Raw genomic sequence first — 24,244 nt, 5'->3', positions numbered from 1 at the left:
ATTGAGGGACTGAAGTGCAAAACACGGGATTTTTAGCCCCAAACCCTATATTAAACAATAGAACTCGTCCAAGGGAGGCATGCAATGTTTTAGAAAGTACTTTGACAAGAAAAATAAGTGTGAGAGATCACCCAAAACATCATATTTTCTTCTTCTTTTTATTTTTCTTGCAATTTTGATCATGAATATTTTCATAGTTTATTTACCCATTGTCATGAATAGCTAAATCCTTTGTCTAGGGTTTTGATGGAACCTATTGAAGGATGAAATTCTTGATTATGTTAATATAGTTTGCCAGTTTAATCTCTATTTGTTCAACTACGTGTTTGTTGTAGTTAATTGACAGGATCCTCAATTAGCTGTGTCTATTTAGTATGCATAACTCGGGAGAGAGTGCATATGTAGGTAATTGTTGAACAACATCACTCCCAAAGTATAAGAGGGATCTATAACTGTGGGTTTAAAGGCGGGATTAGGGATAACGAAGTCTTGGATGCAATCTAAAGTGAACTGTAATAAACAAAGCCAGCTAGCGTATCTCGGGAGAGTGCGTCTAGTAAATTATCGTGATTACTCGGGAGAGATTCACGATAATTTGAGTGTTCATGGTTGATAGAGATATGTTGGTAAATAGATATGAAACATAAACATAAGGGATTCCATCAATAGGGGAAATCACTACCTTAGAACCTTCTCATTATTGTTCACAACTTAAGCATATTTAGTTTACAACTGTTTATTGACTTTCAATCTCAGTTATTAAATATACCATCAACTGTTATTCACAACGTTTGGTGAAGTTGATTCTAAAAAATTTAGTAAGTCCAACGAAAGTAATTGATAGGTTAATTCTCTGTGGATTCGACTCTGGGCATAAATACTCAGGTTATATTTGCAACGTTCGCATTGTCCTTTTGTAAGGCATAGTTGAGTGTGATCATCAAGCTTATGTAAAAATGACTGTTAATGAAAGAAAAATTCTTCAATGAATCAGATCTTCTATTCGATTTATATTATTGTCTTTGGATTTAATTTCTTGCATATGATAATTTTGACTTTGGGCAATTTTGATTTTGGGTAAACAGTGCACAAAACAGTGATAGATTTTAGGGTCCTTGTGTGTGGTCTCTGTAATTTGATCTGCTTCTTCAAGTTTTCTACAGTGTTGATTTGGCTATTTGGCTTTAATAGGTTTTAGCAGAGTTTGGTTCGTATCATATCGATTTCATCCTTTTTGGTTTTCCAGTGTGTTTGATTTTGTTATTAAGAATTGGTTAAGTGTTTCTTTTGTTCTGTGGGTTTTATGTTTGGAGTAGAGAAATTAAGCTAAGGAGTACAGATATCGTATTTGCTTCGTCTGGCACTAGAAAACTGGGATTTCAACACTATTGATTTCTGATAAATATGTTTCACGTTAAAAGTACGAGATTTGTCTCAACTATAACTATCATTTGAACGTCTTTTATTATCGTTCGCTAGTTTCTTTTGAATTTGGATAAAATGAAGGCTAAGCTCCAGATTGCAGAAGCTAAATATGAATGCTGCATCAAAAACACAAAAAGTTCTTTTTTAACACGTTGAACGGTCACATATAGGTTGCTTCTAATGCTAAGAATTCTCCTTTACTCCTTTAGATAAATACATCTATGGGCCAGCACATACGATTAGTTATGGAAGTGTTATTGATTAATGATTCGTCGACTATGTACTAAAGACCCCTGCGTAAATTTACTGGGTACTTTACTAAGAAATTCTTCTTCCATATTTCTCCAGATTTACTATAGGCAGAAAAGTCAATAAATTAAAACTGAGGACAGATTGGACTTCCCAACCGTTATATGTGCCTTCCTCCTTCGACTGAACAGCTACATAGCATAATCAATAGTTTCTTCGGTTCCATAGCTTTTCTTTCAACTTCCATTCTATAGCCTTCTAGCGTGTTCTTCTGATGAAATTTTCCGTTCAGCTTGATCTATCCGATTAAATGCAATTTCTTGATGCACTCCTCTGTGCACTGTCCAAAATACCGTGTCCAATCCCTAAAAAAGTCAATTTCTTTTGAGGGAACTCAAATCTGTGCAATGCACTAAGAACGAACAGTATAGCAACAATCCACCATAATTAAGCTGTACCACCAACAAAACAAATAGAACTCAGGTAATAATCTCTTTTTGAAGCTGAATTTGGGTTTGATTTTGCTCGATTATTCCTAATGTTTCTACTTTTCCACTTAGTTTCTTCTGTCTCTCTAGAAATTAGCTTCTATTTCTTTTCTACATATGTCCATTTTCTCTTTGATTTTGGGGTTTGTTGTACCTGTGAGTTGTGTTGCGTTTCTTGGTGGCGGAATTTCGGAGGTATATGGTTTTTGCAATTTCCCTCTTTGTGTTTTAGGCTATGTTGTACGTGTGCTTTGGCTGATTTTTTTCTTTTCTCTTTGTTCCTTTATTTGATTTATCCATTTCTGTTATTTTGTGCCTTTCTCCAACTTTTTTTATTTCTGGGGCTGTTGCTATTTTATTTTTAATTTATCTTCTTTATTTCAATTTTTTCTCTGAGTTGTGGTAGTTGTCTCCTCTACATCATCTCGTAAGCATTATACTTCTGTTAGCTTTTATTTTTTTTCTTATCTTCTTGGTAAATTATTTAAGTATAAGTGTTATCTGTTTATTTGAGTTATACTTTTTGTTTGTGATATACGCCAGTTGACACAACGGGACTACTGCAACTTCCGAAAATCCATTCTGACCCCTATATCAAAATCTCACATATCAACCGGAAAATGGCAAAACCTCAATTTCACCAATTCAAGCCTAAATCTTCCACGGACTTCCAAAATGCATTCTGATCACGCTCCTATGTCCCAAATCACCCAACGGATCTAACCAACTCATAAAAATTCCGATCCGAGATCATATACAAACAAGTCAAATCTTGGTCAAACCTTTCAAATTTCAAGCTTCAACTGAGGACTGTTTCTTCCATCATCACACGGGTCAAGTCATGCTCGAGAACTGACAAGCAAAGTTCAAAAGCTTAAAACGACCGGCCGGGTCATTACAATTGCTCTTTTGACAAAGTTTCTCCAAACTTTTTCAACAAAACCGACTCGATCTCATCATCATTTAAGTCGTTTCCTTTAATCGTACATGTGTATGAAGTGATGTGTTCATTAGGATCACCCATCCCGTTGTATTTAGGTATCTGCCATACGGAACTTCCTAGGAATGGGCTTCGGAGCCGCATTATGAGAAAATGGCTTTTGCACGAACTTTTTGGCATCCAAACTTTTTAAGATTGGGGGTGCCCCCGGTATTTGATCAACATGATAGTTGTATGTCTCCACTTTCTTGTCATTATCTTCGGTTTTCTTCTCTCCTGACTCGATTCTTTTGGTGAGCTCCTCGAGCATCTTCATGATTGCAGGATCAGTCCCTGTTCTATTACCGCTTGATCTTTCTGGCACCGGCTCAGTACGACGAGTGATTTCTGGTTCGACCACACTTGGAGTTTTATGCTCACTTTGAAGCTGAGTGATAGCAACCTGTTGAGATTGTAGTATCTCAAATATTACTTGGAGGCTAACTCCCCCATCTCCGATTATCGAACCAGTCGATGTTAGTTCATACATCGCTTTGAATGTGAATTTAGGCACAGATCCAGAGGAAGTGTGTGCAGGGAAGTCCGATATAGTGACCAAGGAACACAAGGTATAAGAGATGGGGGAGTTAGCCTCCAAGTAATATTTGAGATACTACAAGCTCAACAGGTTGCTATCGCTCAGCTTCAAAGTGAGCATAAAACTCCAAGTGTGGTCGAGCTAGAAATCACTCGCCGTACTGAGCCGGTGCTAGAAAAATCAAGCGGTAACAGAACAGGGACTGATCTTGCAATCATGAAGATGCTCGAGGAGCTCACCAAAAGAATCGAGTCGGGAGAGAAGAAAACCGAAGATAATGACAAGAAACTGGAGACATACAACTCTCATGTTGATCAAATACCGGGGGCACCCTCGATCTAAAAAGGTTTGGATGCCAAAAAGTTTGTGCAAAAGCCATTTCCTCAGAGTGCGGTTCCGAAGACCATTCCTAGGAAGTTCCGTATGGCAGATATACCTAAATACAATGGGACAAGCGATCCTAATGAACACATCACTTTATACACATGCAGGATTAAAGGAAACAACTTAAATGATGATGAGATTGAGTCGGTTTTGTTGAAAAAGTTTGAAGAAACTTTGTCAAAAGGAGCAATTGTAACGACCCGATCGATCGTTTTAAGCTTTTGCACTTTGCTCATCAGTTCTCGAGCGTGACCTACCCCATGTGATGTATTATGACTTATGTAAATCGTTAGTTTTGGTTTTCAGGGTAATCGGAATGAATTGGGAAGAAACAGTCCTCAGTTGAAGCTTGAAATTTGAAAGGTTTGACCAAGATTTGACTTGTTTGTATATGATCTCGGATTGGAATTTTTATGAGTTGGTTAGCTCCGTTGGGTGATTTGGGACTTAGAAGCATGATCGGAATGCATTTTGGAAGTCCGTGGAAGGTTTAGGCTTGAATTGGCGAAATTGAGGTTTTGGCGTTTTCCGGTTGATAGGTGAGATTTTGATATAGGGGTCGAAATGGATTTCTGGAAGTTGCAGTAGTTCTGTTGTGTCATTTGGGATGTGTGTGCAAAATTTCAGGTCATTCGGACGTGATTTGGTTGGGTTTTTTATCGAAAGCATAATTTAGAAGGTTTTGGAATTCTTAGGCTTGAATCCGATGCGAATTTGGTGTTTTATTGTTGTTTTGAGCATTCCGAAGGTTGGAATAAGTTTGAATGAGGTTATGGGATATGTTGGCATGTTTGGTTGAGGTCCCGAGGGCCTCAGGTGAGTTTCGGGTGGTCAATCAGACCATTTCATGTTTTGCAAAGTTGCAGATATTTTCTGTTCAGTGTTGCAGGCATTTGGCCTTCGCGTTCACGAAGGGTTAGCTGGTGAGGTGGAGATTTTAGGCTCCGCGTTCGCGAAGGGCTAGGTCCGTTGTGCATCGCGTTCGCGAGGGAGGCTCCACGTTCATGTAGGGGAAGTGAGCAGCTGGGTTTGAGGATTTATTTGTTCTTCGCGTTCGCGGAAAGGGAGTCGCGTTCGCATTGGGTTAGGGAGCCAAGTATTCGCGTTCGTGAGTGGTACGACGCGTTCACGGTGAAGGAAATTTGGTCAAAGTAATTTTGTGCTTTGTGAATGCGAGGCTTTGGCCGCGTTCGCGAAGAAGGATTTTATGCCGGGGCAGAATGATTTAAAAGGGCTATTCCGCGATTTTGAGGCTAAATCCTCCATTATTGGGTGATTTTGAAGCTTGGGAGAGCTAATTGAAGAGGGAATTCAACAAGATTTCAGGAAGGTAAGATTTTTGGACCCTAAACTTGTTTCTATGATGAATTCTATCATTGTAAGCTTGAAATTCATGGAAAAATCAGTAGCAAAAAAGGGTAACTAGGGTTTGAGATTAAGAGACTTTTGAGTGTGGATTTGAGGGGCCATTTGAGGTTCGATTTTGATGTTCTTGATATGTATAGACTCGTAGAAGAATGAGGATTCCAATGATGTTAATTTTATCGGATTCCAAGATGTGGGCCCAGGGGGCCGAGTTTGAGCAATTTCGGGATTTTGATGTAAAATTGGATATTTTCGAGTGAGCTTCGTTCCCTTTGCATATTTTAATGATTATGTACTGATTGTGGCTAGATTTGAAGTATCTGGAGGTCGATTCGTGTGGGCAAGGCATCGCGGGCTAGAGTTTGGACCGGATCGAGGTGAGTAATGATTGTAAATGATGTTCTGAGGGTTTGAAACCCCGGATTGCACATCGTAGTGCTATATTGAGGTGAGGCACACGCTTGATGACGAGCGTGGGGTCGTGAACTATTGGAGATTGTGACCTGGTCCGTCCCGATTGATGATTTTACCACATATTTAATTGAAAACTATTTGCTATCACCATTATTTGGCTGAATGCCATATTTGGGCCTAGTGTCAGCTATGTGAACCCTTCGGGGATTTTTGTTGATATTGCCTTATTGTTTTGACTTTATACTTGAACTCAGTCATGTTATTTCCACTGTTTTTCAAAACTCAGCCATGTTCACTCAGTTTTAATACTCAAATGATATTTAAATGATGATTTGGGCAGAGAAACATTGTTTTACTGTTGCCCGAGAGCCTTATGTGATTTTTCACTGACTAAGGCCGAGGGCCTGAGATTGTACGCCACGAGGTGACATGATATTGATATGAGGCTGAGAGCCTGTTTATGATACCACGAGGTGACTTGATATTGCGCTTGGGCCATAAGGGGCCCCTCCAAGAGTCTGCATACCCCCAGTGAGCGCATGTACCCATTGTGATGTGAGATATAGCCTGAGGGGCTGGTATTGTTCTGAGATATTGCCCGAGGGGTGGGCTTGTTGACATTGTGCCCGAGGGGCGAACCTTATGTGCTTATCTTTCTTATTTGCTTGTCATGTACCTGTTTAATAGTATATTTGTGCCCGAGGGGCGTGCTTATCTGCACTAATTGTTTGCATTCATTTGCGCAACTATTGAGAAAGTCATTTTCAAAGAAGTTTAAACTAAGCTATGATATTTTAAGAGATTTTACAGCTTCATTGCTTTCTTACTGGTTTTTTAACTGTTTCTATACATCATGTTGATGCACTTTTCATGATTTCTTACCATTCAGACTTTAGTTATGATTATTACTCATTGAGTTGGACTACTCACATTACTCCCTGCACCTTGTGTGCAGATTCAGGTATTTCTGAACCCAGTAGTGGGTATTGGCTGATCGGAGGCAGAGTCATCGGAGGTTATCAAGGTAGCTGCCAGCGTTCGCAGCACTGCTTTTCTCCCTCTTTATTTCATTAGTCCATATTTTGTACATTTCAGACTTTTCATTAGTCCGTATTTTGTACATTTCAGAAATGTTGATCACCAGTGTTGGGAGAGACCTGAAGATATGGATACACCTCGAACACTATACAAGATCACTTCCAATTCTCAAGGATCAGAGGTTGCAGCTGAAGTAGCAGCTGCTTTTGCCTCAGCATCAATTGTTTTCAAGAAAATAGATTCCAACTATTCTACCAAATTATTACGACGATCAAGTAGTAACCCAAATAGCCGCCCACCCAAACAATTAAACTAAAAATAGCTGGCGAAAGTATAATATATGCATAATTTATGTATTATATATGTATAATTGTGTATAATTATTGTAAAATCTATATATATGGCTAAAAAAATAAATAATGAATATGACAGACTATTTGTGTAAAGATCCCTTTTCGTTATAAGTGTCAAATTTGGCCCATAAAAATATAAGTTGCACATACTTGGGCGGTATGTATTTGGCATATGTTCATGAGAAAATGTTGTATAGCTGAGTTTAAAATAATAGTCAAAAAAGTATTTTTTGTGTGTGTACATATATATATGTTATATACAAAATATATATATATATATATATACAAAATATACAAATTTTTTATATTTTTTGTAGCTATCAGATGTAAATAGTTTCGGCCGCGATCTAAAAGTGATCTTTGCTCTATATTTATTGGAGGGTCACTTTGGGCATATAACTCAAGCTAGCCCATTTAAAAGTTTGTGTCAATTTGGGTTGAATATGTAGCCTAAATTGATTAGTTTGATATAGTTATAATATGTAAAAGAAAAGGCTTTTATCAATTTAAGTTTAAAATAAATTATAAAAAAACAAATAAATAAATAATAACAATGAGCTGGACGAGTTGGGTTGTGATCCATTTTTGTAGCCTGACTCACTCATCCATGACCCAAGCAAACTTTGGACTGATTATAACACAATCAGTTATTAACTCAACATGCCTAAATGTAGGGGTGTATAGAGTAAAACGACAAACCGCATCAGTCACATAATCTTAATCAAATCGAAAACAAATTCGACTATGGTTTTGTTTGATTTGATCTTTAGATTTAATAACCCGACACAATTAATTTGGTTTGATTATTGAAAAATACGAACCAACCCGACCTATGTACATCCCTACCTAAATGTAGCTTAACACACCCATTTGACTCTCAAAATTTTCGTTTCCTCTTTCTGTGCGCAGCTATTTGCGTTTGCTGACAAGTATAGAGGATCTTACCAAGCTTCTTGCCCTTTCTACTGTTCTTACTCAGGTTATCAGGTAATTAATTTCAATAATTTAGGCATAATTAGTTCTTTTTTCCAATCATAAGTTTAATTAGTGTTTTCCATAATTTTCAAAGGATGAATTGCTGTGGGCTGCTGCTTGGCTATACAAAGCTGGTGGAGGAAACAACTATTTAAACTATGCTTCAAGCAATCAAGGCAGGAGTCAGGTTGCCTCTGAATTCAGTTGGGATAACAAATTTGCTGGAGCTCAAACTGTACTAGCTAAGGTCAATCCTTTATATTACTATACTATATCGCGCTCAAGATCAATAATGTATTTGTCAATTGTCGGGGGAGCATTTTGAGCCCAAACTTATTTAAGTTGTCCAATCCGTTCAAGGTTGGGCCTGTTATTGACCCGCCCATTTAAACTTAATCCATATTGATCCAACTCATTTTAACCCATTTAAAGTTGAACTAATTTTTGGCCAAAATTGATTCATGAGTAACTTTGCTAAAAAACTTTAAAATAATTTTTTTTCTTTGATATATTATATGTGACCATAACGACAAGATTGGGTTGCTCTAGTGGTGAGCACCCTCCACTTCCAACCAAGAGGTTGTGAGATCGAGTCACCTCAAGAGCAAGGTGAGGAGTTCTTAGGGAGAGAGATACCGAGGGTCTATCGGAAACAGCCTCTCTACCCCAGGGTAGGGGTAAGGTCTGCGTACACATTACCCTCCCCAAACTCCACTAATGGAATTATACTGGGGTATTGTTGTAGTGTATATTATATGTGACCATAACAAAAGAAAAAAAAAAGCTTTTTGATAATAAAACAATTCATAAAAAAAATAACACACATTAATTAAAGCTTGATAAGAGTAGGACGGGTTGGGTTATGACCCAAATTTTAGCCCATCTTGATCCAATCTATCTCTACCCAAGTAACTTTTGGGCGGGTCAATTTATTGGCTCAATCCATTTTGACCCGCCCAAAATCAGTCCAACCCACACATTTGACACTCCTAGTATTTGTTAATAGTTTAATTAGTTTAATGCACTAATAGTGAAAAAAGTATTTACTCGATCAAATCACTCATAAAGTAATTAGAAGGACTAAATCTGTATGTAAACATAAATTAGTAACCTGGTAAAATGGTAACTAATTCGTTATCACAAGTTAAACGGCACGTACAGATGTGTACAAATATATTTTCACTATGTACGCTATCAGTCACCGAGTACATATTTAACATTCTTGATTATCATCAGGAGTTCCTCAATGGGAAAAGCAATCTTGAAAAGATCAAGAATGATGCTGATTCATTTATTTGTGCATTGATGCCAAGAAGTAGCTCTATACAGATTAAGACAACCCCTGGTAATTCTAAGTTTAAAATCATACTTTTTTTCTTCAATAAACTTTTGTAGCTGCTATGACTTCCGACAAAAGAATTCTCAGTCTTGCTAAGATCCATCAGTTTGTCAGGGAATAAAAGATTACAATCTGGCTTGCCTTTACTGTTGTTCAAGGAACCTAAATTCCAGTTTGTGCTCTCAGTTTTGGCATGTAGCAGTGATGAGACAACAGGGGTAGATAACTGAAACGATTTCTGTTTCTTCGATGGCCTGGAAGAAAAAGACTTTACTCGACAAGATGATCGAGCCATCCAAGATATAAACGGCTCTGAGTCCAGACTGTTACCTGGGCGGCTGTCATCATCTTGAGACTGCTCTACCTCCCTGATAGCTCCCTTTCCATCTTTTTATCACGGGAAAAGTCCGTCCATGCCACAAAGAAACTTGATTAGCTACGAAGTATATAATCACTTTGTAGGTGAACATTGTCACGGATCACTGCAATAGCACATTTTTTTGATGACTTCAGTAACTATATATGCCTTGTATGTTTTCTATATAAGAAGCAACCCCGACAAAACCAGGTTCTTAGATATCGCGAAACAAAATAAACTTATGTTAATGTAGCTTCTCTTCTATTGATATGTTGTAGTTCACGGCATATAAAGTTATTGAGGTGAGATAAGCTTTTCCTATTTATAAGTCATAGTTCAAGAAAGTAGGAAATATTATGCATAATTTCGCATCTCCCAAAAAGTAAAATGAGTATATTTCATCTAGAAACTTGCCAGCTAACTAAGAAGAACCAAGAAGAGGAGAAAGCCTGAGAGTCCTGGACATCATTTATCAAATTACCTTATTTGAATGAAGACAATTCTGCTTGGCAACAAACAAATGTGAAGTAATTAAGAACGCATAGAGGAATAATTTTGCTTTCTTTCCGTTTGTTTTAGATATCATTTTCTCAAAGAGGCGAACTTATGCATATAAAAGAAGAATAATTCTACCGGAACTAAACACTCAAATTGGAAGGTTCACACAAAAACAATGTAGGAGTCAACTAATCTTTAAAAAATAAGATATGAAAATGTAACAGAATGCCATCTCTTCTCTGCCACTTTCTTGATTCAAAATGAATTTCTAAAGTTCCAATGCGCTTGAGCAAGAAATATAATGATACAATTGTGCAATTTCAGGCAATCAATATATATTACACATAGCAATGAACCCATCATCTACTTAATTTTTGTTTCCATAACCAATTAGAGGAAATACATTGATGGTTCATTAAATTGTTGGTCTAAATTGAGAAGCCTATCTTAAGACAATGAGACAAAATCAAATCATCCTAGGACCTAACTGAGTTTGACAGCCTCGCTCCTCAAGTACACCGTACCCTTACCTATATTGTTTATTGCCAATCATATGAACTTTACTTTCCAAGTGATCATTCAAGTTCATAGGTTTTTTTTAGTGATGCATCTTGTGCATATGAATGCACTATCTTTACATTAAGAAAAAGGGTATATATTTTGTCACCTAAACATGAAAGATAAAAATGAATAATAGACAGCTCAAAAGCTTACATCAAGTTTTGTGAAGAGATTAATTTAACAAGCTTATAAATAATTACACCATCTAAGGCCCTCTTGCAAAAAAAAATTTCTCAGTCGATTTTGCATAAATGGATAACGTACAATCTAATGCTTTCTCGTGCAGCATTTTATATGCAGAACATACACCAGATTCAGAACATATAGAATCAGCCTTTATCAATCACGACTATTGAATTCGAGTTATAAAGAGCTGCCATATTTACTTATCAAAAAAGAAAAACAGAAAAGGAAGCTAACACTTCCACTTCTAATTTTCTGCAGTAAAACATATGACATAAAAAGATCTAGCATATCTTACTGAATTGAAAAGCTTGATCAAAGGATAAGTTGTGATTTGCTTTTACTGAATAGATAAGAACACCAAGGCAACGACAGTCAAATGGTGGAAAATAGAAACAAGCTGAATGTATGGATATTTGAAAAAACAATGCAATCAAGATTCACATATGTTATCATCTGGGAAGAAAAGCGCACACTGAGATTTTCTAAAAGTATAGAAACTAAAAATAAAACATTTCCAAATGTGACACAAAAGAAAATAAAAATAGGCCTCTTGGATTTTAAACAGGCATAGCCTAGAATGTAAAGGCCGCGAGAAATAGGTAGAGAAGTCCCTAAATCGAGAATTTAAAAAAAACAAATAGATTGAACTCACCGCAAGCTAGAAACAAAGAGCCCTAATCCCCATCATCGGTTGCCAACCCAGCACACTGCCAATTGAACAGAAAAATCAATATTAACCAATCCAAGCGCAACGGAAGAGCACAAGAGGAAGATGATGAAATTATTTTGCCTATTTTTCATCCTCTTAGTGGTTGCGTCGTCTAGACTCTAGATGATGCACACAAGTAGGAAAGAGAGATGGCGAAGGGAAGGGGGATACAGAGAGAGAGAGAGCCAGAAGGAGCATCGAGATGATAAGACTCAAAAACGTGGCAAATCAGGAGAACAACGCTCAGGAAAAGGATGGAAAACACGATGGAGAAGATATTGGGACTGAATATAGGAAAAGGATGCGGTGCCTGAGAAAGAAACCAAAAACCTACGCGTAGTATTTGCGGAAGGGAAAAAAAGTCACGTATAGAGCTATGCTAAATGACTGAATTATCCTCAAGCTTTTTTGAAAAGACACTAAGCAAACACGTCGAAAAACGTTCGTTAAGGCGTGGCTTATCAAAAAGAGATGGGAGTACAAATAGTCGCTGAAGTATCCACGGGCAATTCGGTTCAGTTTTTGATACAGAAAACAATGATGCAAACATCCAATTCTCCGGCGTCTTCCTTCAGACATACAATTATGCCTTCACTGCCCCAATTGCTTTCGGGTCGGATACTCCATTTTGCAAAGCTCTCTGCAACTTCTTCTTATGAGTCCCATTCCACTGAAAAGGTCAAATTTCCAAAGAAAATCAGCCGAAAACCAGGTAAGTAGCATCTTCATTTCCAGCACTAACAGTTCGATAGTTGACTGAAAAACTGGCAAAACTGTATAAGTAGGAAAACAAAAAGAAAATGCTTTCATTTGCCCAATTGATATGTCAGTAAAAAATATAAAGAACTTCTAGCACTTTTTTTTTAAAAAAAATAAATCTTTATTCTAGTATATAATATTGGCATGGGATGAGTTTAAATGAAGTCACATGATCAGTGAGGATTCATATAGCCAACCCCAGCTTTTGGAATTGAGGCATAGTTGTTGTTCTTGTTGTAGTGTGTCTATCTAAGTTAATTCCTTAAGGCTAACTTCAAATCCTGCCCTTTTCTGGATTTCCTCGGGAATTTTTATGTCAAGATTCAGGCAGTCCTCCAAGGAAAACACAGAAGCTGAATTTGGAAGTTTCTCCTCATAGAGCTGGTAAGCCACTGTAAAATCAACTTTTTAATTTGCGTTTAATTGACATTTTCTTACTAGTGTTAAGAAATTTGTTCAGTTGCTGTTTATTTGTTCTTATCTTCATGTCACGTGTCTATTTTACAGTGTCTGCGGTAAGATTGATGCGCATAGAGCTGGGCGGTGCATTTGCTGATCTTCTGAATGAGCCAAGGAAAGGGTTCAGGGGATAATGAAATGGGATATGTTGAAAGAACTCTTGGATTTCGCACTCGTCACTTAGAAGACAGAGATTTAAGACTGGTTTGTTTCTCTCTTGGCCATTTCTTCACTACCATATCATTGACCGTCTTCTAATTCACTTACGATTTTCATATTTTTTTTCAAGAGATTCTCTTTTCCATCACAATATCAGAGCACTTGTCCTTATGGTTTTCTTGAAATATTTATGTTGTAGGTCACGGAGATTGTTGGAGGTACCATTCGCTGGAGAAGATATCTTGATCACTTGATTCTTTCGTTATGCCACGATGAGAGTACATTCAGAAGCATGGAACCTCTTCTATTACAGGTATATTTGCTACTGTTTTTGGGTTCTTTTCTTTTAGAGCATCCAATAGAATATATTTTGTTGCCATGGTTTAAGTATTGGAGAACCTCTCAAATAGCATCTATTTGAATTTAATTATTAAGTACCAAAAATAAAGGAGCAGTCATAAATTTCTTTTTCAAACAAAGTTATTTCATCGATGGTTTAATTATTGGAGAATCCTCTAAAATAGCATCCATGTGAAATTAATTATTAAAACTAAAAGAGGAAAAGAGGAGCACTATGGAGTTCCTTTATGAAACAAGGTTATCTTGGCAAATATGCCTTTTAAGAAATTTATGAGTTGTATCAACCACCTAGAACCAAAATTAATGTGAATGAATGATGATGATAGAATTCAATCTTGGACTTACAATAGGCCTTCTTAATCTTAACAATGGTTGGTATACATGTTGGCTGATGAGGTTTTGTCAAGCATAATGTACCTGCGAGATTTAGAATGTCATTATGCCTGAATGATTTATTTCATGTGGCATTGGTAGGTCATAGTCAACATGGCTATCACTCCAATGGAGTATACATTACTGGTGCATTTATTTTCTATTTAGAAATACATAGTGATACGCTTTAAAATTTAAATAACATCTGAGGCAAATAGGTGTATGCTCAATGCTAAAGAAAGCACATCTCAGAGGCTGAAATGCTAATGCAATTTGGTGGTTTATCCTATTAATTGGTGAACATTGTTTGAGTTAAGCACTTCGTCTGTATGTGCATAGCAGAGCTTGACATTGATAGGACTACTTGGGGAATTAAATATGTTGGACCTGAGTTCCCTCTTTTCTTCCCTTCTGTGTTCTGTCTTTATAACCTTTGAATTTTGCAAGGTCATTTATAATCCCTCTCAACTGACTTTTGCTTTGAAAATGTTGTTAGATTCTTCGAATTGGTTTCTATGAGATCACCAAGTTAGATATGCCACCATATGCTGTTGTAGACGAGGTACGTTTAGTTCATTATTTTGGTCTACAATGGCTGTTCTATTTTGATTTAGTTATTCTGATGAAGCTCATTTGTCGTCTGTCAAGAAAGATGGACGTGAATTTATATTCTGGGGAACCTAGGCAGCTGATGGTATAACTACTTACCACCTTTGAGCTTGCATGGAGCCTTGTCGCAATTTTGGAGGAAGTGAGGGAAAAGAAAAGGAAAAAAAGATGCTTGGTGATTGGTGAGGTTGTTCTAGTGGCAAGAGCACTCCACTTTCAATCAAGAGGTTGGAAGTTTGAGTCGCAAGAGGAGCAAATTGGAAAAAGACCACCATTGATCCCTGGGCTGGGGGGTGGTGGGGTTTCCGTGGGATGGGGGTCTACCATGAAAAAAGGAAATAATATGATGGTTGATATTTAGTTGTCTTGCCTAAATCTATGCTAGAGACAAACTACTATGCAGCTTAGACCTGCATTTTTGTATTTAAATTGAATATCGGGTGCTACATTAGGAGATGACTCATGAGTAAAGTTCACATTTCAGTAGCATCCATTTGACATCCTAGAATGGAATAGGATAAATACAGAGCATAGCATGTTCACTTCATATCTTTTGAAAATAAACATTATCTCTTTTTGTTTCATTTGATAAGTGAGATGAACATTATTTGTGCAAAGTAATGTAAGCATACTTCTTTTTTCGGATGTTAAAATCTAACTGCAGAATGTAAGGCTCGCTAAGGTTGCTCTTAGACCAGGTGCCGGTAACTTGGTTAATGGGATTCTCAGGAAACTAATTGTCCTTAAGGTATGTATTATTCCATCAGCACATAGGATCTAACAATATCTACTGGTTCCCTGACATTTATTTTTTCATGTCTGCAGGAAAGTGATTCCCTTCCAGCAGTAAAAGTGGACGGTGATGATCGTCAGCAAGCACGTGGTCTTGCCACTCTTTACTCTCATCCAGTTGTACGTTTGAACTGTTACTTTTTTAATCTTTTGTCTTAGAAGATCCAAGTCTGATATTTTAGCAAAATGTCCTGTACATCCATGGTTGTGTCAAATAAATTTTCTAAATTCATGTTTGGAAGTTTCAGTGTTTCAATGATGTATATTTCTTCATCCATGCGGTGAGTTCTGTCATTGATTCATAACTCTGGTTGGAGATAAAATTATGCTTGGGTTTAATCATATGGATTTGGTTTAAGTTCTAGCGAGTTTGTTTAAGAACTTACCAAAATGGCCCTCATTTTGTTGCATGGTTTGGAAAATTTTCATGATGCTCCAATTATATGGTCCTCTTATCACAAATCTTTTTCCTCTATGCTTTAGAACATCACAGATTATAGTATTACAAGCATATTCATATGACTATCTTTTCACATCTCTTAATCTTTCTTCTATACATTCCTTTACCATGTTTCCTAGTGGATGGTAAGAAGATGGACAAAGTATTTTGGATGGGACGAAGCTATTAAGCTTATGACATGGAATAACAGCTCTCCCAGTTTCAGTCTACGGTATATGATGAAGCTTTCTTTCCTCTTTTACCCTTTCTCTGGATGATAGTGTGACACTTTTTGTGTTCGTATCGTTTAACAAAACTAGGGCAAATACTGGGAAAGGTTTGACAGGGGCTGATCTGGTCTCAAGGCTTAAAATGTTGAAGGTAATATTTAGAGGCATTTCATTCCATACTGATAACAAAACGATCACTTCTGGACTCTCTGTCTCTCTATCTTTGGTAATATACCTTATTCAGAACTCTAAGATTTTGAATGTCTAGTTGACCAAAGAGAGGTCAAGAGATATCATTCATTAGTAGTTAAAAATTTTAGAACTCTGAATAGAAGTCCATCATACCAGAGTCTTCTTCTGCCCTTTTTTTTTTTGATATAACAAAATAGGATGAGTGTCCTAGACACTACTTGAGACCATCATATTTTCTGAATTATTCTGCAAGATTCTGCATTTGTTTCGTGTATTACAATGACTCATTCATTTCCTTTCTTGAACTTTAGGTTCCACATGAGCCTTCTCTATACTTGGATGATTTTGTTCGTATTAAAACTGGAATGCAGGTATGACTTCAAAAAGGTTCTTAAGATCCTCAAACAGTATTTACTATAAGGCCATCTTTATGCCATTGGTGTAGATTTTTTCTATTTTGATAGGTCACTTCAGTAGTGATTGATAATTAGTTAGTTATAAAGAAGAAACCAGAATGCTTGTTTCTTTACTTTTTAGCTCTCAAAATTACCGCAGAGACTTGATTTAAAGGTAGTGTCAACTGTTGAAATGCGAGGATAGGGCCCTTCATCTCTAACAAAGAGGTTGGGGTTTGAGCCACCAGAAGAGCAAATTGTGAAAAGGGCCACCATTGACTCCTGAATAGAGGGGTTTATCGAGTGGGGTTTACCATATCAAAGAAATAGAAAAGGTAGTCTTAACTGTTTCAGCTATGGTGCGATTCTGGTTATGGACAAATTCAGCTGGAAGAAATGGAGAGATGAAGTCACATACTTAATGTAGAATTTTAGATGACACCAAATAATGTCGATTGGAAGTGTTGTCATATATTTTATGTCATTTAAAAGTTTGACTTGGTCTTTAATTCTTAGTTTCATATGTGCATTTGATGTATTTTGCAGCTCAATTGACTTTTTAAGGTCTCTTCTTTCAGAATGTTATACAGGCTGGGTTACTAAAAGAAGGCTTCTGTGCAGTCCAGGATGAAAGTGCAGGTAATCACCTCACAGAACTCAAAATGTGGAGTATGTGAACTTGTAGTAAATGTGTAGTTGAGTATGTTACAAAAGATTCCTTCTTTCATTTTCAGTTATCCTTTGAACCTTGGCTTGATATACAACTATTCCTTCAGCGGGCAGGGGGAGTAGTTCCAATTTAAGAAAGCTTTGACAACACAGAGTTGTTTTCATATGCTCTCCTAGGCAACACGATTAAGGAAGGAGAGTTCAGCTTCTTTTGGATAACTTGGACCATTCACATATCTATGTTCCAAGGATCATAATCGAGAAATTTAGTTATCACTCACAGGGATGTTCAATGAACTGTATCACATATCATCGCGAAGAAAAAGAAAATTCCATCTTTACTTTCCATTTGTTCATAATTTGCTACGATGATTTGCTTAATTTGATCCACACTCCTTGTCAGAGTGTCTCCCCTTCCTTTTACAAGTTATATACTGTGGAAAATAGTGTCCAGTTACTTGAAAAATGGATTGGTATTTTGTTGGTCATTGACTTGTATCTCATAGTCCAAATTCGATGGCCTCATTGTGATAATGCATTTGTTTATACTCGAGTTTGAAACTTGTACAAATATCTTAAATAGTGAAAAAGGATGTGTATCATTCTCCTAATAACCCTAATTACTGCAGGATTAGTAGTCTCTATTGTTGATCCTCAACCTGGTGAGAACATTATTGATTGTTGTGCTGCTCCAGGAGGGAAAACCTTGTTCATGGCTTCCTGCTTGAATGGCCAAGGTAACCTTCATACAAACCTTGCTCATCATAGCTGACAGATGATAGCTTTTAGAGCTGAAATTACATGGAAAAATATTGTCCTATTACATATTTTGGGAGCTAGCTAAAGGCAAGATCCTCTAACAGGAGCATAGCACATGCAGAATTTAAATTTGTGTTTTCAGTAATGAAATAAAACGTAGGTGAGGATGCCTGTCCTGGAAATGTAGACAATCATGGTATCCGCTATACAAACACCATATTCCCTTGTCCATCACTAATTACATTTATTAATTGTTGGTGCCGAAAAGTAACTTCTGCTGGCAATGCTTTTCTTTTCTTCAGTATTTCCATCTTAGCTTTTTTTTACTCTTGTATTTTTCAAACCTGTTTTGAAAACACTTTTCTTGAGCCGATGGTCTATCGGAAACAACCTCTTTACCTCACACAAGGAAGGGGTAAGGTTTGAGTACATCCCACCCTCCCCAGACCCCACTTGTGGGATCGCATTTGGGTATGATGTTGTTGCTGTTGCCTAAAAGTAACTCAATCAAAAGCTACCAGGTTCGTTGCTTTGTAATATCTGTTTTTCTATTTCGAGAGTTTCAGAATCAAGATGGCTCGTCAATGTTTTGTTTTACAACTGGATAAAGCCTTTTTTTTTTACAACTATTGATCATTGGTGACTTAGCCTTGTTAAAGCATTGCATATTTTCAGCATTTTCAACTGTGGATTATGTAAATAGTTATATGCATAGTGTTGCCAGCAATTCTGGTCATTAACCTTTTCTTGTGTATGAAAGTTATGTTTGTTGACTGTTTAACGCTACACTCCAGTGCTTGACTTGTTTGTCAGGTACATTATTTGCCGTTGACATAAATGAAGGTCGGTTGCGGATACTCAAAGAGACAGCCAAATTGCACCAAGTTATTGATGTCATCAGTACTATCCATGCTGATCTTCGAACTTTTTCTGTAAGAACTTGCAAGTTGTAAAAGAAAACATGGTATATTAGTTTCCAACTGCTAATCCCTGGTTTAACTTTTGGCAGACCGATAAGGTTGTAGAATGGGATAAAGTCTTGCTGGATGCACCTTGTTCAGGGCTGGGTGTTCTTTCTAAGGTATTTTCATTCTAGAGATGTGTGCAATTTCTATTGTTCGATAAAAGCTTTCATGGGTGCTAAAAGTTTTGGTCCTTTATTCCTCTTCTTCTTATGTCACATTCGTTATTCTTGCTTCTGTGGTTTCATCTTTCTTTAAACCATAGGTAGTAGTAGCTGGGACATTTGAAATGTATATTTCCTCTTTGTTTGCGAAAGCGAGCAGATTTGCGTTGGAATAGGAAACAGGAAGATATGGAGCAACTTAAACATTTACAGGATGAGCTTCTCGATTCAGCTTCCAGGTAAAACCATAGTTCTTAATTCATAAACTAAGTGCAACCTTCACCTTAATTGCTGCTGCCAATCACCACTGACGGATTTTGCCTTTTAGAAATATATTGAGTAGCTTTTTCCTAGTAATGTTGGTGACTGGTGAGGATAATGCAAGTTCAGAAGCGGATCAAAATACGGCGCATATCTTTATAAACATTTCTCCTACTGAGTACAAGAGAGTTGGAAAATGAGATATACAAGCTTGGTTGATGATAATTATAACTCAATTTGCCTGTTTTATTAAGTCAAAGCTGGTTAAGTTTTTTACTGCAACTACATGTACTTACAATCTGAAATGCCTCTTGGTTATATGCATTATAATTGAGTGACTAGCTTTACACATTAACATATGAGGTTATGTTTTTGTATCCTTTTCCTTTATGCTTTTGTTCTGCATCTGCAGGTTGGTGAAGCCAGGTGGAGTTCTAATATACAGCACATGTTCCATTGACCCTGAAGAAAATGAGGAAAGAATTGAAGATTTTCTTCTAAGTCATCCAGTAAGAATTTTGACTGGAAATTGCTTTATCTCTTATCTTTAAAGTTGGTTCTTTCATAAAAATCAGATGTAGCACATATATTATGCTCAAACCCATTTCAGGCATTAAGGAGTGAGGATTTTGCTTCCTATTGAGGCTGTGCTAAATGAGACTATATACTTTATATAGAAAGCACAGGCCTATTATTGTCAAAAAATTCTCACCCAATAGAAGACGGATGAAATTCCAAAATTTAAAAAAAAAAAATGAGAGAAAAAACTGGAGTGTCAGAAATCATTTTTTGAGAGATTGCTGGTATAAACCCTCTCATCTTGTCTTCATATATCTTCTTTGTCATAATTTGGGCAGCTTATTCTGGCATTCTCATGCCTAAATTGATTGTCCCACGTGTTCTTTACTGATAAATTGGTCTTCTTCTCGAGGGGGCAGATTGCTCACCCTTGTCATGACAATAATAGAGCGACATGTACTTATCGAAGAAACAAATAGAACCAAATATGTGTTTAAAAGTTCAACTAGCAGGGCTAACTTTGATACTTCTGTCTATTATTTTATTTGTCAACATCATTCCTGACCTTGCAGGGCTAAAGTTGATAGTGTATATTATTGTAATTGAAAGCATTATTCCATCTTCTTCTGTTTGAGGGTGGGGGAGGGGGCAGGTGTTCTAGATGCTATTCCTGTAAGGGCAAAGTTGAATGTCCTGCAAATTGCTCTAACTGTCACCATCTTTTTCCTTGCAGGAATTCGACATTGATCCTGTGAACAGATATGTACCGGAGGATTTTGTCACTACACGAGGTTTCTATATGTCTAATCCTGTGAAGCATGAACTTGATGGAGCTTTTGCAGCTCGTCTGGTTAGATCTCAATAAATCCAGAATGAGTGGAGCATGTTTCAGTTTTCACAAACTCTTAGTATGTCATCTAAAACCATCTTCGGGAGCTGCATACAATCAAAGTGCCGCTTTTATGCCTTTCCTTCTCTGATCATAACTTTTGGGCTCTTTCAGCATAAGAGTTCAGAGCATCACTCGTCATATATTTCTCAGGTAGCACTGGCCATCAGTTTGATATTTATGAACTCCTGCTTGACTTAGTTCTTTTGTAAAACATGCTCGTGTCAAATAAATCACATTGTTGAATTGTATGATCAGCTAATCTAGAAGCTTAAGCTGCTAGAAAGAGCATACTTTTATTTACTTAATTATGTCAGTTGTATTTTTTCCTTCAATAATTTCAGGCTGGTGACTCAAAGCCTTAGATGCGAGATTTTAATCCAGTCTCAGGGTTTGAGATCTCAAAGGTCATCATGTGGTACAGCAATCATAGAAGTTAAAAGCACACTGTGGCAAGATGAAATATCATTTTGTATGGCATTACAGTGGCCGGTTGCTGAAAGATGGCATGCAGAGGTGGCACGCTCTATTGCTCTCATCCACAAGAATCTGAGGTGCGGAAACTTCTTGAATGACTGCTAGGTGAATTCTGAGGCTTTTTCTTTGTCCCTTTGCAAAAACCTCGCCCGTGTATGGTGTCTCTCTTCCGCCAAGGGGAAGACTCACAAAGGAGACTAATGTGGTCCCTCAATTACTAAATGTGAACAGGCGGGGTTGTCCAAGTAGTAAAGATTTGGGTGCTGAAATATTGAATTTGGGAATCAGACACTGTAGGTTGAACTGTATTTTGCGTCAGGTAATCTTTATCCGTCCAATTACATAATGTGAAGGTTCCCACTTCCCACTTTGACGAGACATTTCTGAATCAGATATTTCTAATGATAATGATTGATGTGTATGAAGTATGAACCAAATCTCTTTTCTGTTTATTTAGTGTCATTAAGATTTCAGATTACAATAGTATTCCTCCAATATTGTATATATATATGCTTCTTCATGAAGTATGAACCAAATCTTTTCTGTTTATTTAGTGTCATTAAGATTTCAGATTTCAATAGTATTCCTCCAATATTGTATATATATGCTTCTTCCCCCCTTTTTTCCAACCTTTTTAATATGGGTCTCTGGGATACATACTGGCCTCTAGTGATGCACAAAGGAGCTTGTAAAACAACTCACATGCCAGCTAGGAGGCCATGTCATAAGCAGTAAGAGATATTTGCTGATCAAAACTTAAGAGGAAAATTTAGTTATGTTAGTTGAAGAGTGAGGTGCTGTGCGGTGCAATGTCGTTCAAGTTAGTACCGGTTAGAAGAACAGTTGTAAACAAATACTTGTGGGTGTACACTTGATAAGCCATAGTCCTATAAATACACTAGTTGAGTAAATGGCTTAATCTTGAGTTTGATGACATTGAGACTTTATATCAATATTAAGTCGTATTAACTATAATTTCTAGTAATTCTGTCTCTAATTCAAGCGTTAATGAGGCTAGGGGCATACAGACCCCCACAATGATGGAAAGGTACATGAGTATATATTTTACATGTTGGAAGAGGCTCAGGATAGTAGAAGTGGGCAAAAGGACGAAAATTGAACAAGAAAATTAGTTGGATAGGCATTGGTGTCTGCAGAGGCGGATCCAGGATTTGAGACTTATGGGTTCTTATCGTAATTTTATAGTAATATGCAATAATAACTGGGTTTACAAATATTTAGTGAATTTCTTAATATAGATACAGATCTACACAAAAGTTACTGGGTTCCTGGGAACCCGTATTCTATGCTCTAGGTCCGCCCCTAGGTGCCTGCGTAGACGCTAGGCGTGCAAAAGCCAGGAGCGCAAATGGGAAGCAGTTTAGCGGAAACGAATTGTCAGAGGAGACACCCTAAGAAATTTTCGCAGGGTTCGCAGGCCTAGGCGGACGAGAAGCCTCCGCCATTTGGTTTGCTCATAATTTTTGCATGTTTCTCCTTTCGAAGGATGTTGCATGGGCAATTGATGGAACGTGAAAAGGATCGCATGATTTCTCTCGTCGACCCACGTATTATTTAGATTTCCAATGCTCATCTGCTTGATGAGGAAAAGAGCTTCTGAAATCTTTTGTCATGATAATGATGAAAGAGCTTGAAAACGAGCTAAAAATAGTCAGTCTATCTGAAATCTTAAACAAAATAGTAAGTATACATTATTATAAATTCTACATATCTATATTTAGTATATTTATGCTGAAATTTTTTTGCTTCGTACACAGTTCAAAAAGGTATAATGGAGTTGATCATCTAGAGACAAGTCTAAGAATGAATATGCAGAACATTTTATAGACTCCCCTTGTTTTAGGACATTGGCAAAATTTTACTACGGTAATATAGAATAACATAACGTTAAGTAGTGTGTATATATATAAAAATAGGAATGTTTGATACATAAAGACTATTCATGTATACATATATAGTTACATAAAGTTAAACTGTCATGTTTATATAAAAAGGTTCATGATTTGCAGCTCTTTATTTTTTATCAAGAAATATAGATAGGAGCTATTTTGTGTTTTCTTTCACTGTAGTGTTGATTAATATTACATGGAGATTCAACAGAGATCTCTCTTTTTTTTTTGGTAATTAAGTATATTATTTACTAAGGGGGAAAGAATGTATGAGTATAATTGAACACTGTCTTGGACAGAAAGCCCCAGCCTCAGTTCAAGACCAATCTGTAATCAATACTAAACTTCTACCCTTTTACGCTTAGTCAGAATACAACTATGGGTAGTAATTAAGTTGTATATATCTAGCTAGCTGTGACCTCAAGCTCCCTCTACAATGTAGGCGAAGCTAGGAATTTTTCCAAGGGTATTCAAATTTGAAAGAAGTGAAAAAAAATTCTCAATAAAGGGTGTTCAACATGTGTTATATACCTCTAAAATGTAATATTTTACTTATATGTACAGTGCATTTTCTCGACGAAGGCCTTGTGACCATGTGGCTTCGCCACTGTTGCACGATCAGTCTGGTACATCTTCAATGACATTTTAATCTGCTGAAACACTCTACAGTTCTTTTCCTGCCATATGTGGTAGATAGTTCTAGCGAGTATCAACCTGTGTACCTCAGATTGCAAGCGCCTCTCGGTTGCATGTGATATGGTCCATTCAATTTCATCTCTATATCCTTTTACAGTTCTATTGATGCCCTGCCATACCAACAGCTTCCTTTATATGTTTTCTGAATAGTTGCATTAAAAGAACATGTGTTAGTGGTCCTCCCTTACGTCTTCACATAGTGGGCAAGCTGTACTACATTGCTGCCCCATTTACTTAGCATGTCTTTGTTGTAGAGTCTTTTCTAGATAGCAAAATACATTATAAATATCCATTTGGGACTTCCTTGATTATT

The 24,244-nt window shown here is 36.9% G+C and overlaps 1 protein-coding gene and 2 long non-coding RNA genes across 3 annotated transcripts; 2 read left to right on the top strand and 1 right to left on the bottom strand.

Moving 5' to 3' along the window:
• The first annotated feature begins 2,023 nt into the window (after positions 1-2,023).
• LOC142162846 (uncharacterized) lies at positions 2,024-7,085 on the top strand. Its single transcript, XR_012694306.1, has 3 exons — positions 2,024-2,157; positions 6,798-6,866; positions 6,971-7,085. It is a non-coding gene; the product is annotated as an uncharacterized LOC142162846 (long non-coding RNA).
• A 2,578-nt stretch (positions 7,086-9,663) lies between these two features.
• LOC107810641 (uncharacterized) lies at positions 9,664-12,191 on the bottom strand. Its single transcript, XR_001653706.2, has 3 exons — positions 11,803-12,191; positions 9,878-10,029; positions 9,664-9,801 (listed from the first exon to the last, which is right to left on the bottom strand). It is a non-coding gene; the product is annotated as an uncharacterized LOC107810641 (long non-coding RNA).
• A 117-nt stretch (positions 12,192-12,308) lies between these two features.
• LOC107766162 (uncharacterized) lies at positions 12,309-21,903 on the top strand. Its single transcript, XM_075219823.1, is given in 19 exon segments — positions 12,309-12,571; positions 12,940-13,002; positions 13,126-13,187; positions 13,189-13,281; positions 13,436-13,549; positions 14,465-14,530; positions 15,242-15,325; positions 15,403-15,489; positions 15,949-16,040; positions 16,129-16,189; positions 16,542-16,601; positions 17,204-17,264; positions 17,924-18,031; positions 18,867-18,985; positions 19,063-19,134; positions 19,333-19,418; positions 19,853-19,949; positions 20,693-20,867; positions 21,166-21,903. Coding segments are annotated over 18 exon segments (1,698 nt in total). The 5' UTR covers positions 12,309-12,330; the 3' UTR covers positions 20,825-20,867; positions 21,166-21,903.
• Positions 21,904-24,244: the final 2,341 nt, after the last annotated feature.

Source organism: Nicotiana tabacum, chromosome 8 (assembly GCF_000715075.1).
Source record: "Nicotiana tabacum cultivar K326 chromosome 8, ASM71507v2, whole genome shotgun sequence".
Lineage (NCBI taxonomy): Eukaryota > Viridiplantae > Streptophyta > Magnoliopsida > Solanales > Solanaceae > Nicotiana > Nicotiana tabacum.
The sequence above is the reverse complement of the archived record's forward strand: the minus strand, read 5'-3'. Positions and strand labels throughout refer to the sequence as shown.